General features: G+C 41.5%; 1 protein-coding gene and 1 long non-coding RNA gene across 19 annotated transcripts in view; one reads left to right on the top strand and one right to left on the bottom strand.

Moving 5' to 3' along the window:
* The window catches only part of LOC126870459 (uncharacterized), a 67,547-nt gene that overhangs the window by 6,669 nt on the left and 45,415 nt on the right, over nt 1-15,463 (top strand). The window lies entirely within an intron of this gene.
* Nucleotides 101-15,463, bottom strand: part of LOC126870449 (uncharacterized) — a 75,010-nt gene continuing 59,647 nt past the window's right edge. For 14 of the 17 annotated variants that reach the window (XM_050628171.1, XM_050628174.1, XM_050628169.1 and 11 more), the window contains 9 exons: nt 14,839-14,948; nt 13,734-13,909; nt 12,552-12,765; nt 12,144-12,265; nt 11,139-11,315; nt 7,022-7,336; nt 6,265-6,525; nt 991-1,124; nt 101-723 (listed from right to left, as the gene is read on the bottom strand). In XM_050628171.1, the coding sequence (XP_050484128.1) occupies nt 540-723; nt 991-1,124; nt 6,265-6,525; nt 7,022-7,336; nt 11,139-11,315; nt 12,144-12,265; nt 12,552-12,765; nt 13,734-13,909; nt 14,839-14,948 (1,693 nt within the window). In that variant the 3' untranslated portion in view covers nt 101-539. Of the gene's footprint in view, nt 724-990; nt 1,125-1,398; nt 4,823-6,264; nt 6,526-7,021; nt 7,337-11,138; nt 11,316-12,143; nt 12,266-12,551; nt 12,766-13,733; nt 13,910-14,838; nt 14,949-15,463 lie in introns of those variants that run through there. The other 3 variants (XM_050628179.1, XM_050628182.1, XM_050628183.1) reach the window with 3 other exon arrangements.

The following is a 15,463-nucleotide window of genomic DNA, read 5'->3' as shown; positions in this document are numbered from 1 at the left end:
ATGATCGCGATATTTTATAAAGCGCAATGAAATTCTGTATTATACAACATATATAATAAAATAATACCAAGAGTTATACAAGTAAAAAATAATAATAATATTAATAATAATAATAATAATTTTAATAAATGTAACAAATATTTAAGCGGAATTTAAAATAGGGCATTGGCAAATAGGGGAGTCTACAAGTCTAAAAAATAAAATACTTAAAAATGACAGCAAGGAAATAGGGAGGACGATAGACGAAATGAAATCTTCGTCGCGAGTCTTGTCGATTAATAACGTGATTAGGGCGCGATTAGTTACATAATTCGAAAGGAATCTAAAAACGATTCGCGGTCAGTTTGATCGACTCGCAAGTTGATGCGGCAGTTGTCTTTGGAAAATTCAAGTATCCACGGATCTTTCTCTGCTGCTGCCCGACCAATTCGGATCTTGCTTCGTTCGCATAAACAGCAGTTTCATAGCCGCCGAGGGCTTTTATTTCATCGTTTTCTCCCTTCTTCTTTTAATTACAACATGCGAGAATCCGCGAGAAATCAAAGATCGCCGTTCGAAACGGCGATCGGCGATGGACTCGTCGGATTGCTCGAGCTGGTCGTCCATTTATTCTTGTGTGGATCCACGCCGAAACCTTCGTCGTAGTTTCCTCGTGTGATGAACAGCTGCTTGAAGTGCGGGATGCAGTAGAGTTTACCATTATTTAAGGTGAACGTGTCCATCCTGTATGGAAAAAACGATCGTTTATTTTCCTTGTTCCAGCTATACAGGGTGTTAAAAAAAAATGGGCGATATTTATAAGATACGATTCTAGAAATCATATCTTGCAAATACAGCCTCTTGTTTTTTTAACGTCTTACAGATGATATAATGGCATTTGTAATATATCGGTTGGTGCTGAAGGAAGAGAGAACAGAGACGGTGGAGGGGAGGTTAGGTTGGTTACAGGGAGAAAAGGGAATAAGTTTCAGCGAAGATTGCAAACGTTACCTTAGCACACAATTGCACTGCTGACACCGGAAGCACTGTTTGTGAAATATTTTGTTATTTGTCTCCACTTTTTCTAGGGGGTACACTTTCTTTTCGCAGCTCTCGCACACGTCCGTACAGCTCGCTTGAATCTCCTGCGTCGATTTTAGATTGGAAGAAAGCAAAATGAGTGGTGAACAAAAAAGTGCTGGATGAGAAGTGTGTGATGGATTAATGAGGAAAAGAGATGAACATGTGCATGTGATCGTTATTACGTTTTCGAAAGAGATCTTCGATAAGAAGAATTCCAAAGGCCGACTGTCGTTGATAGATGAAACTGAAAGAACTTAGGTATACATTGCACTGCGCCTTTTATATAGAATATCTGTGAAAGTGTTCCGATTTCTATCACGCAATTCACACCATACGTATTTTCATTTCAGGATGTGCCTTTTTTATTTATCATTTGTAATATGGTCGTAATAAATTGTTACACGTGAAAGGTAAAGAACAAGAATATGATACCTCGCTAAAAATTATACAATCCAAAGACGCAACGAAAGTCTACACGTGAAAATCATCGCATAGTAGGCCGTGAAAGAATTAAGCGATCGATCGATTAACTAATTGCTTACATAAATATTTCTCTCGCCGATTAACAACAAACAATTGCGTGTTTTCGTTCTCGACAACCCTTAAAATTATTGCACTTAAATTTCATCGTCGATTAAGAGAATCCCTCGATCGATATATCATCAACGAAGGATAGGAGATACCAAGTCGCGTAGAGAATATATATACCTTTTCGATCTTGTTCTCTCTATTATAATACTTAAGTTTGTTTTTGATTTAAAAAAAGTTCGCTAATGCCTCTAAAACATTGCACCTCCTTCGACATCCTCTGATTGACGTAGGAAGAAAAAGGAATAGGTTTCGAGAGAACCCCGAAATTGTACTTCGATTCGGTTTTCACTGTTAATTCGCCGTTTTCTCTCTCGCATTCTCTCTCGCGCTTTCATTCTCTCTCGTTGCAATTCCTGTGGCGTACGCGCGAACCAAGAATTAGAAAATTAAGCCCTGTTTCCACCGTCATTTCTCGCCAGTCTACCGAGATCGATAACCTGTTAACCGAGGAAGACGAATTAATTCGTCGTTTGAATCAACAATCTTTCCTTACGTTTTTACTTGTTGCTTCGTTTTTGTTCAAAATAAAATATATAATATTTACATTCGTGCAAAGATTAAAGCCGATCCTATTGCAATTGATTCGTATTTGTCAACGTTTAATTATACGAGTTACTGGTCAAAGAATGGCCTGGTTAACAGACTAACTTAAACGCAATTTCATCCAGAAAATACCATTAGAATATCGACGAATGAAACGCCATGTGCCAACGTCTCGTTCCCAACGCGATCGAAATCAATTTCAGGGGCTGTTCCCTTTCTCCTTCTGAATGGGGTGCGCTCGTCTAAATAGATCATGGGGGATTCGATACACGTCGTTCTTCTATGATAAACATATATATATTTATATGTATACGTATATGAATGCGTACTGTGCGCCCGCGTTGGCAATGGTGAAGGAATTAATATTTGCCCTCTCTTTCCTTCTTTCTTTCTTTCTTTTTTCTTTCTTCTCTTTCTTTTTTACCTTCGTCGCGTAATGCCATCGTAGAAGACCCTAACCCTAACGGCTACGACGAGGCTCCCTAGTATCGTTCATCGACCGAACATTATAAAAATTATATAAAAAGCCTATTCGATAACGTTCGTGTGAGACTCGAGGTCGGTTTATCTCTTACGTAAGGAACGAAGCTCTGACGTTCGATTTTTCAGATTCTCTCGTTGCACTGGAAAATCTGGAAAATTCTTCACCAATTTTGGAACCTTCGCAATAGTACGTGAACCCTTTGAATGCAAGCGTTCGATCATTAGAGTCCCTTTGCACAACACTTTTTTATTTAACCAATAGCATCGATGGATAAGAGAAGAGAGTCGTAGATCGTGGATTTGTTTTTTACGATTTGACTATTTTCTGATAATCGGATGATTTCTAGCTAGCGAAATTCACCTGTAATATTTCATTTAGTTTATTACGAAACGTAATACTACTATATTATGTATATGCGTATGAAATGTTTCTTCGATGATCGAATTTGGTGGAATAACGTCATCGATTTAAGAAAATTTATTCATATTGGAAATTTATTACTTGTAGCTCGACAAATTGTAAGAATAACGTTGGTTCGATTATGCAAAAGGACTCGCAGGCAGCTAATCGTATTATACTAAACTTTTGTCGCATAAATACGTACAAATGTATATATAATGTAAATTTATCTTTGTAAAAACGATATTACGATTTTTTGGGACGTATCAGTGAGAAGATCCGTCGAGTTCCAGGCAACGATGAGTCGGTGATTAGTTTTTTCGTTCTCTGATCATTTCTATCGGTAGATAGCGATGACAATCTACCGCGCGACATGCTGTAAAAAGACTCGAAACTCTGTAAAGCAGTCGAAAAGCTCGTAGATTCTAAATAAGTCTAGCTCGGATCTTGATTCTACGGTGCAATCTTAATCTCTCGATTCGATGCTTCGAATTTGTATTTGCAGGTTTCCTGTTGCGAATTGGCTGCTTACCGCGTTTCATTCGAAACTTAGATCGCACTGATACAGTACACGCGATGAAACGGCACAGATATCTTTCCCAAAATGTCATGAAAAGTGTTCGTTACGATTCTCAAAGGCCCTCTTTCCTAAGGTCTTCGACTTTCTTATCCTATCGCCTCTGATTTTCTCTTGGCACTGGCAAAAAATGAGAATGTCGGTTAAGCGTGGAAAATCTAAACGATGCAGGTAGACAAGATAGAAATAGCCGTCGTTTGAATAAATTTGGCACCCATTTGTGATTTCCTAAAACAACGTTGAAACAAAGTTCCTTACGACACGTAAGCTATCGCTTACAACTGTACATGAACATCGGCAAAGTGCAAAATCAATGAGAAACTAGCGGCTAAAATCGATACTTATCGTTTCCTTATAAGATCAATAAATGCTACGCTTCGATCATTCGTTTAAAAATGGACTAGCAACAACTGATCTAACGATGCAATTCCAACCTCCGTTTGGCACGCGATACGAAATATATAAATGTTTCGTTGCTATTGTTCTCGCCTCTACCTGCATCGAAGATAGAATATCACTGGCCACGTACATATTTCTGTCGTACAAACTTTCGTATATCCGTCGAAAAGTATATCGTTTCGTGTAAAAGGTTGACTGGAAGAATGCCACTTGGTAACCGAGTGGCAACGACACGTTCATGCGGCGGGGAAACGAGTTAGCGAGAGCGTTAAAACGATCGTGAATTATTTCATGGACACGTCGAGCACATGGATCGGAGCGCACAGGTAACTACGGAACACAGGCGACGCTTAAAATAATTACGAGTTTCAATTCCATCGATTGATCCGCTTAAATTACTTCGCCAGGCCTAGGTTTTTCTTTTAACGCACGCGGTGTGCTCGACGTATCCGATATCTTTCGTTCGTTGCCTCTCGCGATAATACGATACAATATGATACAATCTACGCTAGATTCACTAACAGAACGCTTTGTTAGAAAAAGACTTCTAAAAAAACGTAAAAATCGCACAATGATCCGAACAACGAAGCTGTCGACTGTCATTTTTCCATTGCAGCGCAAGATTTCTACGAATTCGTGATCCACATTGTGTGTGTAATCGTGTGCTTGTTTCGCGTATCCTTTAATTCTATTCGCTCCATTTTTCTCAGGCTCCTCGGTCCATCCTCTTGGGCCGTATCGATCCTCCATTTCCGCTCCACCATTTACTGTTCGCGTTCAACAGAGAATAGTATCACTAGATCATAGTCGAATGAAAGCTTGGTCAACACTTTGCAGGCGGCAATCTCAAGACCAAAATTACCAGACACATCGGCACACTTCACAGGTATCACGCTAACTAGTCATGCTGTGTAGAATTTGTTTTGTTTAGTGCGGTTACCATTCTTGCGAGGAATAATTATTATGCTCTTTTTTTTTTTTTGGCTTGCCGAGGTCCAGTTTCTATGTTTCCTCTTTTAGATGCTTTTGTCAGCGGCTCGCGTTAGTTCGTGTAACTACTGAAATTCGTGATACACTGCTCAAGCTGATTAGAGGATATTACGAACAGTTTTACTATATCGATTAATAGAATACAGATGGATAATTGGATACAGATGGAGAATTTCCCTGAACGAACGCTTCATCGATACGATCTCTGTAGACAGAGATTGATTTTAAGCTATTAACGGAAGACGAGTTGCTTTCGAATCGTTACGTACGTTTCAATCTCGTTCTTTGCTCAGTTTTATCAATTTCTAATTTTATGATCATAGAAGTTTTTGATTAACGATGTGATTAATAGATTTAGTTAGTCGATAAAAAAGATGTATAAATGAGCGAGAGGAAAAACGATCCTCTAACTGTTTTTGAACAGTGTACGGTATATCTTGCGTACGCTCAAAGAATCATCAAATATTTCACGAGATATAAAACGAAACAGGTTATTTCTATCGCTGGACATTTCAGTAATTACTATAGTTGATAAATTCGTTGGGCGTACAGTTATATTACAACGACCCATACAAAGTTACTCGTCGTAGGAAGAAATTAAAAATAAAAATATCGTAACTAAACATAAATAGCATTATGTTGCTGTCGTCGCAGGGCAAGTAGATCGTGCTTTGATAGAAAATTCACACATTTTGCGCATACATTGGCAAGAGAAAATAAAAAATATACCAAGGTTTTGTACAAAATTGAGAGAATCGACCCTTAAGAGCTATCATCGAAGAAACTCGCGTCTACAGCTACATTTGTATAAAACTTGGCAGTCTAATAATTACAAACAGAATAACGTCGTGACGTTTTTATTGCGTGGCGATAATATTTTCAAACAAACTTCCTACCGGCTGTAAAATTTTACCTATGATAGCTTCCAAGGGTTAAACAACGATTATCAAGGCACACCATGCGATAAACGAGCCACGCTTCACACTCAAAAGATAATGAAAAAAAAAAAAAAAGAAAATTATACATCGAACACACAGGAGAAGAAGAAAAAAAAAGTGGTTTCTATTATATGCAGTGCGATTGGAAATCAAATGGATATTTTTGATACACCAAAAGAGAGAAAAAAATTCCAGAGCTGTCATTCGAGTCTCGATCAATGAGCTGCTCGGATGAGGATGAATGGATATGAACGAAGTAGTTGCTACGAAAGAGTACTCACCACGAATCGATTGACTTTGACCTTCGGTGTGCGCGGCGACTCGTTCGTTTGCGAGCCGAGCGACTCGAAACGGGCTCTCAGACTGCTGGCAGACTCTATGCTCTGCTGTTCTCCGGTGGTGTTTTGAGCAATTTCCATCTCTGCGATATGTTGATTACTCGACGTCGTCTTTCCGTCCGTTTCTTCCCAATGCTCGAATTTCGCGCACAAGGTTTTTGCGCGGGCTGCGTTCTGTGCTTGCTTCAGAAACTCGTCTTCTACCTGAAATACGTGTTTCCATAATTTCTACGTATAACGATGCCTGTGGTATCTCGTTAATTAATTTAGCTCGATATATTTATCTTTCTTTTAGATTTTTGCAAGTTTTTCTTTTTTCTTTTTAAAGACACTTTTAAACGTCCGAACACAATCCGACGATAACTTGTCGATTAATCTAACAGAAAATCCTTTCTCGTTTTTGCGTCTCTATTAAGATTTTCTAGACGACATTCTTTAGAAATGGACAAGATTCTCGCGATAGATTCACGATGCCTCTGTTAATGTAATTTCACGTTACTCGGAAGGCAGCGACAGGTGTCCTTCATCTGCATATCTGCGTCGCTATCAGACGCCTTACAGCCACTCTTCCCACGATTCTTCGTGCATATTCATAACGCAGGAATCTCAAGGACCGGGTACCTTGACTTCGTGTTAATAAACGCTACCATTTATTGCGTTCGAGAACAATGACACCTATCCGTGTATACCGTATACGAACCTTGTCGGAAGCTCGTACGTAGTTTGGATCCCTTTCCTCGGTGCTGTCTTCGCCTTCAGACTCGTCACCATCTTCGTCCTCTACCTCTTCGGAGTCTGAGGCTGTTGGTTTTGCGTATTTGTCCTCTGGTGGTGGTGTGAAACGCTTCAAAGGTTTGGGTCCATTTGGAAGCTCTTTCTTGCACGCGTTCTCTTCCATTTGCCGGAAGATCGACAGCATCTTTCTGGCGGTGTCCGTGTGCACCACTTCGTTTACCCTGTCTTCAGCTCTGACTACGTCCGGGTCACGATAGATCTCACGTTCCGGGGAGTCCATCTGTCGAAACGAATCTTTTATAAACGTTGAGAAAACACAAAGATCTTAAGTTTCTGTGGTTCTGTGGTTCCATGTTGAACCGAACTCGACGCTATCTTTTTTACCTTGCAATTCGATTCGATAAAAATATGTTAACGCACAGTAGCGTGCAAAAGTGCTGGATCACGAACAACGACCATTTGATAGTAGCAACTAATCGTAGGTGTAGCTATTCTTCCTCAGAAGATTCCACGTTGAAATTTATATTAAAAAAAAAAAAAAAAAAAAAAAAAACTGCGAATTATCTAAAGAATGCGTAGAAAACTGGTTCATCGATTATAATCGAAATAAGGGAAAATTCCAAAAATGCAATTCAAACCACAAAGGGTTAATACACCGATGGTTAATTCTTGTCTAACTTTAGAAATCAACAGAAAGAAACGTGTCGCCCATGAATAAACACGAGATACGACTGCAATTGCTATTACTTGCGTTCGATTGTTATTGGCTATTCAAGTGGTTGGTTAAAGCGAGAACACGCGAGGCTAGGCAGGAAATCAAGGGAATAAAGGTATTTCTTTCCACGAATCGCAGCACCTCTGAGTCAGCTCGAATGGTTTTATACGTGTACAGCGTCTCCGTTGGATTTCTACCTGAGCAGCAGGTAAGCTGAAGACGCGATGACAATGCAGAATCGACTGGGTTCTGTTGGCCGTCCCTACGATGCACACGATTCGCGGAGGAACGTGTTTCACGGGATATTACCTGCCAGACACGTCGACCAGGAAAATACCAGAGTTGCGAGATAGAATGTTGCGAGAATAAAGAAAGAAAAAAAAAGAAGAGAATAGTCGCACCGACCACGTATCTTTCGTTGTAGTTACAACCGATGCAAAACGTGAACAAGAGTAAGGTTTCACCGTGCAACGATCGCAGATTTATAGGTTTACGCCGGGAGAAAGCTAATTAGTTCGAGTTGCCCCGTACGAATCTTTATTAATGACGTTTCGCTACTTTTTATTTAAAACAAGATGGAGCATCGCGTTGAGAAGGTGATTTATTTCGCCTTTCGTTCCATTCATTTATTGCCTCACGCGAGATAACACGGACAATGACGACAATTAAAGAGCAACATTTTTATCGCTTCGTACGGGAAGATTCAATAACACGGTGTGTAATTAAGGAGACATTTCGCTTTAAACGATCTCGTTTGTTTTCACACTGATTCGACCGAGATATACAATGTCTACGTGTGTTTTCTATAGATTCTTTGACGCGCTCCTTTGTATTCTACCAGTGGCCGACTAAAAGCGCAGGCCACGAGGCGAACGAAAAAGAAGAAAGTCTTTCTTTCGCAAACCGATCGATAGTTCTGTTCAAAAGGAAAGCGTATGCATTTGCATTGCACGTTAACTATATCGACAGTGTTTGTACCGTTATTGCGGATAAGTGGATTCGAGAAAGCGGGCAATTTTCTACACCGATCATGTATTTTTTCAATATTTCATGCTATCGGTCAGCGAACACCGGCAATTTGGCTACCACCGATCGCACACGCTTCGTTCAACTCAACGTTTGTCTCAACTTTTCCCAAGATCCATCGGAAAACTCGATGATTGATATCGCCATTCCACAAACAGCCTTCTTCCGCGAGTTCTTCTTAATCACTTCCCGTTCCATTACCAAGTTCCAACAACAAATCCCATTACCATTTATAAAACAGCGCAAAAACGAGAGTCGGACGACGAACGAATATACCCGGTGAACAGCGTTTCTTAGCTCCGAAAAACGATTTTTCAGAAATTCTTCTTGATCGCGCTGTGTCGCGTTACGAGATACTAGCGACGAGTAAGTTGTAACACGTATAAAACAGCGCAAAACGAGAGCCGGAGAATATTTAACCGCCTCTTCCTGTTCGCTTGCCTATCCCGAGTGGCCTTGGACCACGGGACGTCGAAACATAAAAACTAACCGTGTAAAAAGCGGGTTTAACAGAGTTGAAGCACGAGAGACGTATAGCGGCTCGTAAAAATATACGAGAACGCTTAGCACAGGAAACTTTTACGGGTATAATACGCGCGTTATGCAAAACATTTAACAATTTCATCGGCTAATTTCAACAGCCATGGTAAATGCATAGCTCTAAGAAGTCTAATTACCGAATATCGTGGATCGTTAATACGGTAGATAATCGACCATTTAGATAATTTCACTACGTTAAACGCGTATTTACGCCAGATATCTCGTAACCTGCGAGATACATTTTCAAATTTCTTTGCTAACGTAATCGCGATAACGGTACCTTCTTACAGCTCACAGAGTTCCAAAATGTTTCGTAAAACACACACGATGCATTCGTATAAAATCTTTCTAGAAGCATTCGAATATCTCCGTGCGCCACAGCGTATCCATCCGTTCACGCGTACGTTCTACAAGTCGTGCAGCAATATTTCGTCGTTCTATCGGACGTAACGCGATGATTTTACTCACTTTTAATTTTCGTTGTCCCTGGGACGGCGGAGCAATACCGGGAAAATGCAGCTTCCACGGCGACGGCGACGCGAACGAGGGAAAAAATGGGAAATCGAAACGAAGAGACGAAGAGAGAGACGTCACGAGGGAACCTTTTGTTTCGTTGGCCCCGGCAAACTCCGAACTGGCAGCAGCGTGTCGGCGGTTGCTATGCCGTTCACACGAAGAGGACGCACGGCTCTTACTGTGTTCCCCCTTCGTGAGTTACTGGGAGGGCCACACGGTGGTGTGCTCGCCTCTACATCGGTCTGTTCTCTCTCTTCACGAATGGAAGGATGTAGGAATACTAACGGTAAAAGTATGGCTGCTGACCACTCGAGGGGGTTCAAGGACAGCCATGGAATCAAGTGGCACTGTACGTTGTATTCGCGGGCTCCGAGCTTTCACGAGCTTCCTCGGCCTCTTTTATCAAGGACCGATCTCCTTAACTACGATTCCGCCGTTAATAGTTGGAAGAAAGATCGATAAGCTCGAGAAAGTGAAATATTTTTCACGCGAGATACGTTGCGTGAACGCGGACGAATACGCCAGGTAATTCTTGTCGCGATTTTACATCGACAAGTGGGAAGCGATTGGTCGAGTGACTACGGTTCGATGATTTAAGGAATTCGGAGATATAGACGGTGATTACGTCGGTGATTATCCATGCAACGCGATTTTTATCGAGGTGGAGAGATTCCATGCGATAAGCTGTTGAGTTACGTTACGGGGATTATTAGTCTTCGAATGGAAAAAATCACACGCTAGAATTATGTTAACCCTTTCACTGTGAGTTAAAACGTCGTGGCAAACGCGTTGCGATAACAGCGTCGAACGATTTGGAACAAAAGTAACGCGTATTCTTCGTATGTCAGCTTTTAAAACGGTGAACACGTAATCGTTAAAAAATGTGTGTCATCGCGGTAATTATACGGTAGAACTCGATCAGCTTTTTACGCGAACCTGTCCGGGGACAAGCAGTTTATACAACTGCGGTTCGCGAATAAACGCTCTCTGATCTTCTACCTGTGGCTTTTCGTTTATACGATACGATATAATTTCACGTAGATGAATTCGAGCGGCGATAGTTAATTTAAACGTTTTAAATAATCGAAATGTTTCTACAGAGAAAATTTTGCCGCAAGCCTCGACATTCGACGAATAAATAAAATTCGTATGTAACGACGTATGAGCTCAGCGTTGAAAGGGTTGATAAGAATTAGAGTTGCTTTTCACTCAACGCAATCTTCGTTAGAACGTTAAGACACACTCTTCGATCAAGAACACTTTGCACTCGAGAATAGCCTCGAACCTTAACTTGACCATCGCGCGGAGGGGTAATTCGGAACTGCTTGCGTTGTTTTTCCGGTTCCTTGTAGGACTCGAAAAATTTGAATTTATTCGAAATGTCCGAGGTCTCCACCTGAACTTCCTCGGTGGTGTCCGAGCTGCGCACCACGTCATCCGAGACTTGTCGTCCCATGAATGCCTTCGTTCGGAGATTTCAAACCGTTAACCTTGTCGATCATAAATTCGAAATGCGCGCTCCTCCCCACCATCGGCAAACGTACAACATCGAAAATCGATTACGCTACTTAACGCTCTTGCAAAGTTGGAGAAACATTTTCCAACTTACCACGTAAGGATAAGATGTTTCAAATTAACGAACATCTCTACGATTATGAGAAAACATATTCTGTTCTACGGAAATAGCCGGCCTTCGTAACGTTAAAAGTTTTCTTGTTCGTCGAAACAAGAGCGAGATAAAAATTCGGGAATTTTAACACATTCGAGACTGATATGACTTTGAGCGATACTCTCCCGAATGACCGAAAGCTTTTCTACGTTTGTGATAAAAAAAATACGCGAAGTTGATCAATATAAGAATACAAAAATCACGTTTTAGACAATTTTTATTTAGAAATACGTCGTGACACACACTGTACAGGTATGTCGTCGGGTTTCCGCAATAATTTTGACGTCGAACGTTCATTGGACGTATCATGCGTATCATCCGAGCGAAATAGCGTTTCTCGGTTAAAATTCTAAAAAGACAAACGTGCAATAACTAAGGATATTTATTTCAAAAATGAGAAAGTTATATAACACGCGCGTTATAGGTATGAACGTTATCTACGCTCGTAATTGTCCGAGAATTAACTGAAGACGCGAAGAATACAGATAACGCGCGTACGTACGTTGGTCGTCGGTCATTGCGACGAGATATTGCATGGCATATGTATAATACTATACCATCGGTCTCGAACGTGTTAACACAGTTGATCGACGTATAGAAACAAATAAAAGGAGAACTTACGTCTCTGGCACGTCGTGGGGCTTCGGCCGGTGTCTTCGGATTCACCGGAGTCACCGGTCGCCCAGTCTTCGCCGCCGTGGCGTCCAGTTCGAGGAACAGCGACCGAGACTTCCTGCTGATCCCTGTGTAACATCGATCGATTTATCTCGAAACAGTGTTCGCAAAGTATCGGTTTGCAAGAGCAAATAACAGATACAGAGTAAAGAAGATGCCTAGAGCTAGTGCACTTCCACTTATACGACCTATACGATATCTATCTTGAGAGCACGCTCTAGGTACGATCTTTCTAGCGCACATGGTAGCAAATTCAGCGGTCAGTCGCCGCTGGCAGTTTTCGACCGCCGATCCATGTGGCTAATTACATTTAACGGGTTCTAAATATACGTTGGTTCGCGGGGCAAAATGCACCTGCTGCGATCACTTCCTCGTCAGCCTTCTCCGGTTTCGGTTTGCTGTCCGTCTCGTCGTCGGACGCAGCGATGGGCTCGCCTCGTTCGAATCGTTCTTTGATGGAACGAGCGTGGGTCGAGTGTTGGATCTCTTCGGCCGCATTGATCTTCGTCACGCGTTCGCTTCCGGCTACCGCTTGCTGATACATCTCCTTCATTTTACCCTGTTTGCCCTGCAACAGAAATCGAGTCTTCCGTTAGCTACACGAAATACCCTTTGATCTCGTTTCTCCGAGACGATGATAAATCTTTCCACAAAGATATATTATAGTACTGTTCAAAATTGTCCGGACACTTGCGTATTTTTGGCAACGCGTAACGCAATTACAGGATCGCGAGTGGGAATTACGCGTTGATAAACGATTTTCTCGCGCGTTTAGAAATAGATAGTAACAATTTACGCGTTTCGATTCGTACGTTTCACCAACGATTCGTACAAACCTATCAAAGCGTTCGATTACTTACGAGCGATACCTTCTTTCCTTATATGGAAAAAAATTGTCAATTTTTACTTTCTACCTTTTTTCTATCAGTTCCTCGTTAACTTGTCCTTTCTACGTTTTTCTCGTTGTTCGATCGATTATTATTCCCACTTTATTATTATCATTTTTACGTTTTCTTTATCAACCGACCACCAAATCGTTATTTCCATGTTCTCTTTCTCCATCGATCGCTAGTTTCCTGTTCCTTTTCCTACCTCGCTGTTATATCTTTCCGATCCTCTCGTTAATTAATTACCAGCTTCTACGACTTCTCGTCAATCGATCGCCAGGTTGCCAGGTTAAGTCGTTGCGCTTTGTCTCGAAAATATCGGATCCACGATGGTTGATCGAGCAACCGACCAAACGAGCAAAATCATTCGCAGTCGCGATGCGTTCCTCCGTAATCGTTACAGTGCACATGTTACTCGGCGTCAAAGCTCGTTGTAAAGAGAGAATGCGTGCGCTACATTTCCTTCTCTCCAAGTTTTTCTGCGTCTACGTCTAATGGGCTCGATGCCATTACCCCCGCACTACATCGCCGGCGATTTAGATGCTCTGGAAACGATGTCGAACGCCCCGCGCTCATCGTTTCTTCCTCGAAACGCGGAATTAAACGAATGCTAACGGTTCAACGAGCCCGAAAACGAACGCGATTTTACCATGAACAATCTCGAACGAATTCCAGCGATCTCCTCCTTCCTCGCCTCTCGCTGAACTTCGCGTCTCCCTTGCTGACTGGTCGTCTCCCAGCGATTCTTTATGTCGTCCATTTTTGTGAAGCTGATGGGACGCTCGCGGGTCGCGCGTTTCGCCTTCACGATCTCGTTGTCCAGCTCTGTGAAACACGAATAATTTGAGAAGTTACGCTTCCATTTGGAATTAATCGCACGCTATTGTTCGACGTTACAACTCCAAGGTATACTTTGATGTCGTCATTCGAAGACTGCGATCGAAAGTTGTAGTTCGTCGTTTTAACATTGCAATGGTACAATAAATGATAATTCAGTGTTACGATTGAAACTTGTACGTTTGAGGTTGTAACTCGATGCTATAATTTGATGTTATAATTCCAAGTTACAATTCGACGTTCTAATTCGAAATTATAATTTCTAGTTATAATTCTCTGTTACGATTCCAACTTATAATTCGAAGTTGTAATTCGTCGTCGTAGTTGGAACTTTTCATTCAAGGGAAAAGATTATTCGTTATACTTTCAGGATTGTTCGACGTTGTTTGACTAATTTGGATTCGTTAAATTCGTTCAAGCGATTGGAAATTTCCAAATACCGGAGCAATTAATAATTCTGACGTTAATAGCGTGGTAAATATTCCAATATCGTAGACACGAACAGAAACGTTTTTCAAATTCGATAAAGAGTTTAGCAAAGGTCGTATTATCGAGCAAAGAACAAGACGGTGAAGGAAGGAAAGATCGTATAAAGAAAATAATTTAATCAGCTAAGGAATTCTTCCACGGACCGAATTTAATTCGCTCGATCTTACGGAAAATCGCTTATAGCACTTGACGATAAAACGTTATTTCGTAGCTGTCAAACCGCTACGCGAAGCTTTTCCGATGACGCTATTCCCATCGAGTACAAGGAGAAAGCTTGCAAAAAGAGCTGCCTCTCTCGCGGAAATACGGCAGCCTTCAATCAGAGCAAAGGGAACGCAGTGAGAGAGGGGAAAGGCCTGAGAGAAGAGCTGGAAACATCGGACTACGTAAAGTCTCGATTTCAATTAAATGTTTCTTCGTTTCCTCACCCTCCGTTTCCTCCGCTTCTTCATCCTCCTCGCTCTCGCTCGACTCTTCGTAAGGGATCCCATTCAGAGATTCGTCCGCTACTCCGATATCCATGCCCTTGGCTTGGAATCTGGACAAAAAGACGTACAAAGTAGTCACAAACATTCCGACGAATTTTAATTGCCTGGCGCACGAGCAACGCCGACACACGTGCCTGTTCACGATGTTCTTTTATGCACTGGCTTATGGCCACGAGAAAAGATCGCTGATCGATCAAACACGATCTTGTCGCAATCACGGGTGCGTTAAGCAAATTCATCGTTCGCCCTACTATTTTATGTTCGTAAAGTCTGCGCTTGCACATTCTCCAGCGATGCAGATATTTAGCAGATATTTAGTACGTTTGATATTTCATCGCGTTACTTAATCGCCAGTCTTTCGTGTTTGCGATACTTTCTTCGGTTAACGAGCTACGTCGTTTCTTTCTTCTTAGTCTATTGGAACATCGAGTCGCATTTACGATACGGATGGCACGCGTTTCCAGTATCAGCTTTAATTTTTTAATCAGTTTCGATTCTTTAGCGAGGGACAAATTGCATGGAGAAATTCTTTCCGACTGTTGCTTCTAAACGAGAATGAGAAAGG

The sequence above is a fragment of the Bombus huntii genome, chromosome 10 (genome assembly GCF_024542735.1).
Source record: "Bombus huntii isolate Logan2020A chromosome 10, iyBomHunt1.1, whole genome shotgun sequence".
Classification (NCBI taxonomy): Eukaryota; Metazoa; Arthropoda; class Insecta; order Hymenoptera; family Apidae; genus Bombus; species Bombus huntii.
This window is presented reverse-complemented; position numbering and strand designations above follow the sequence as displayed.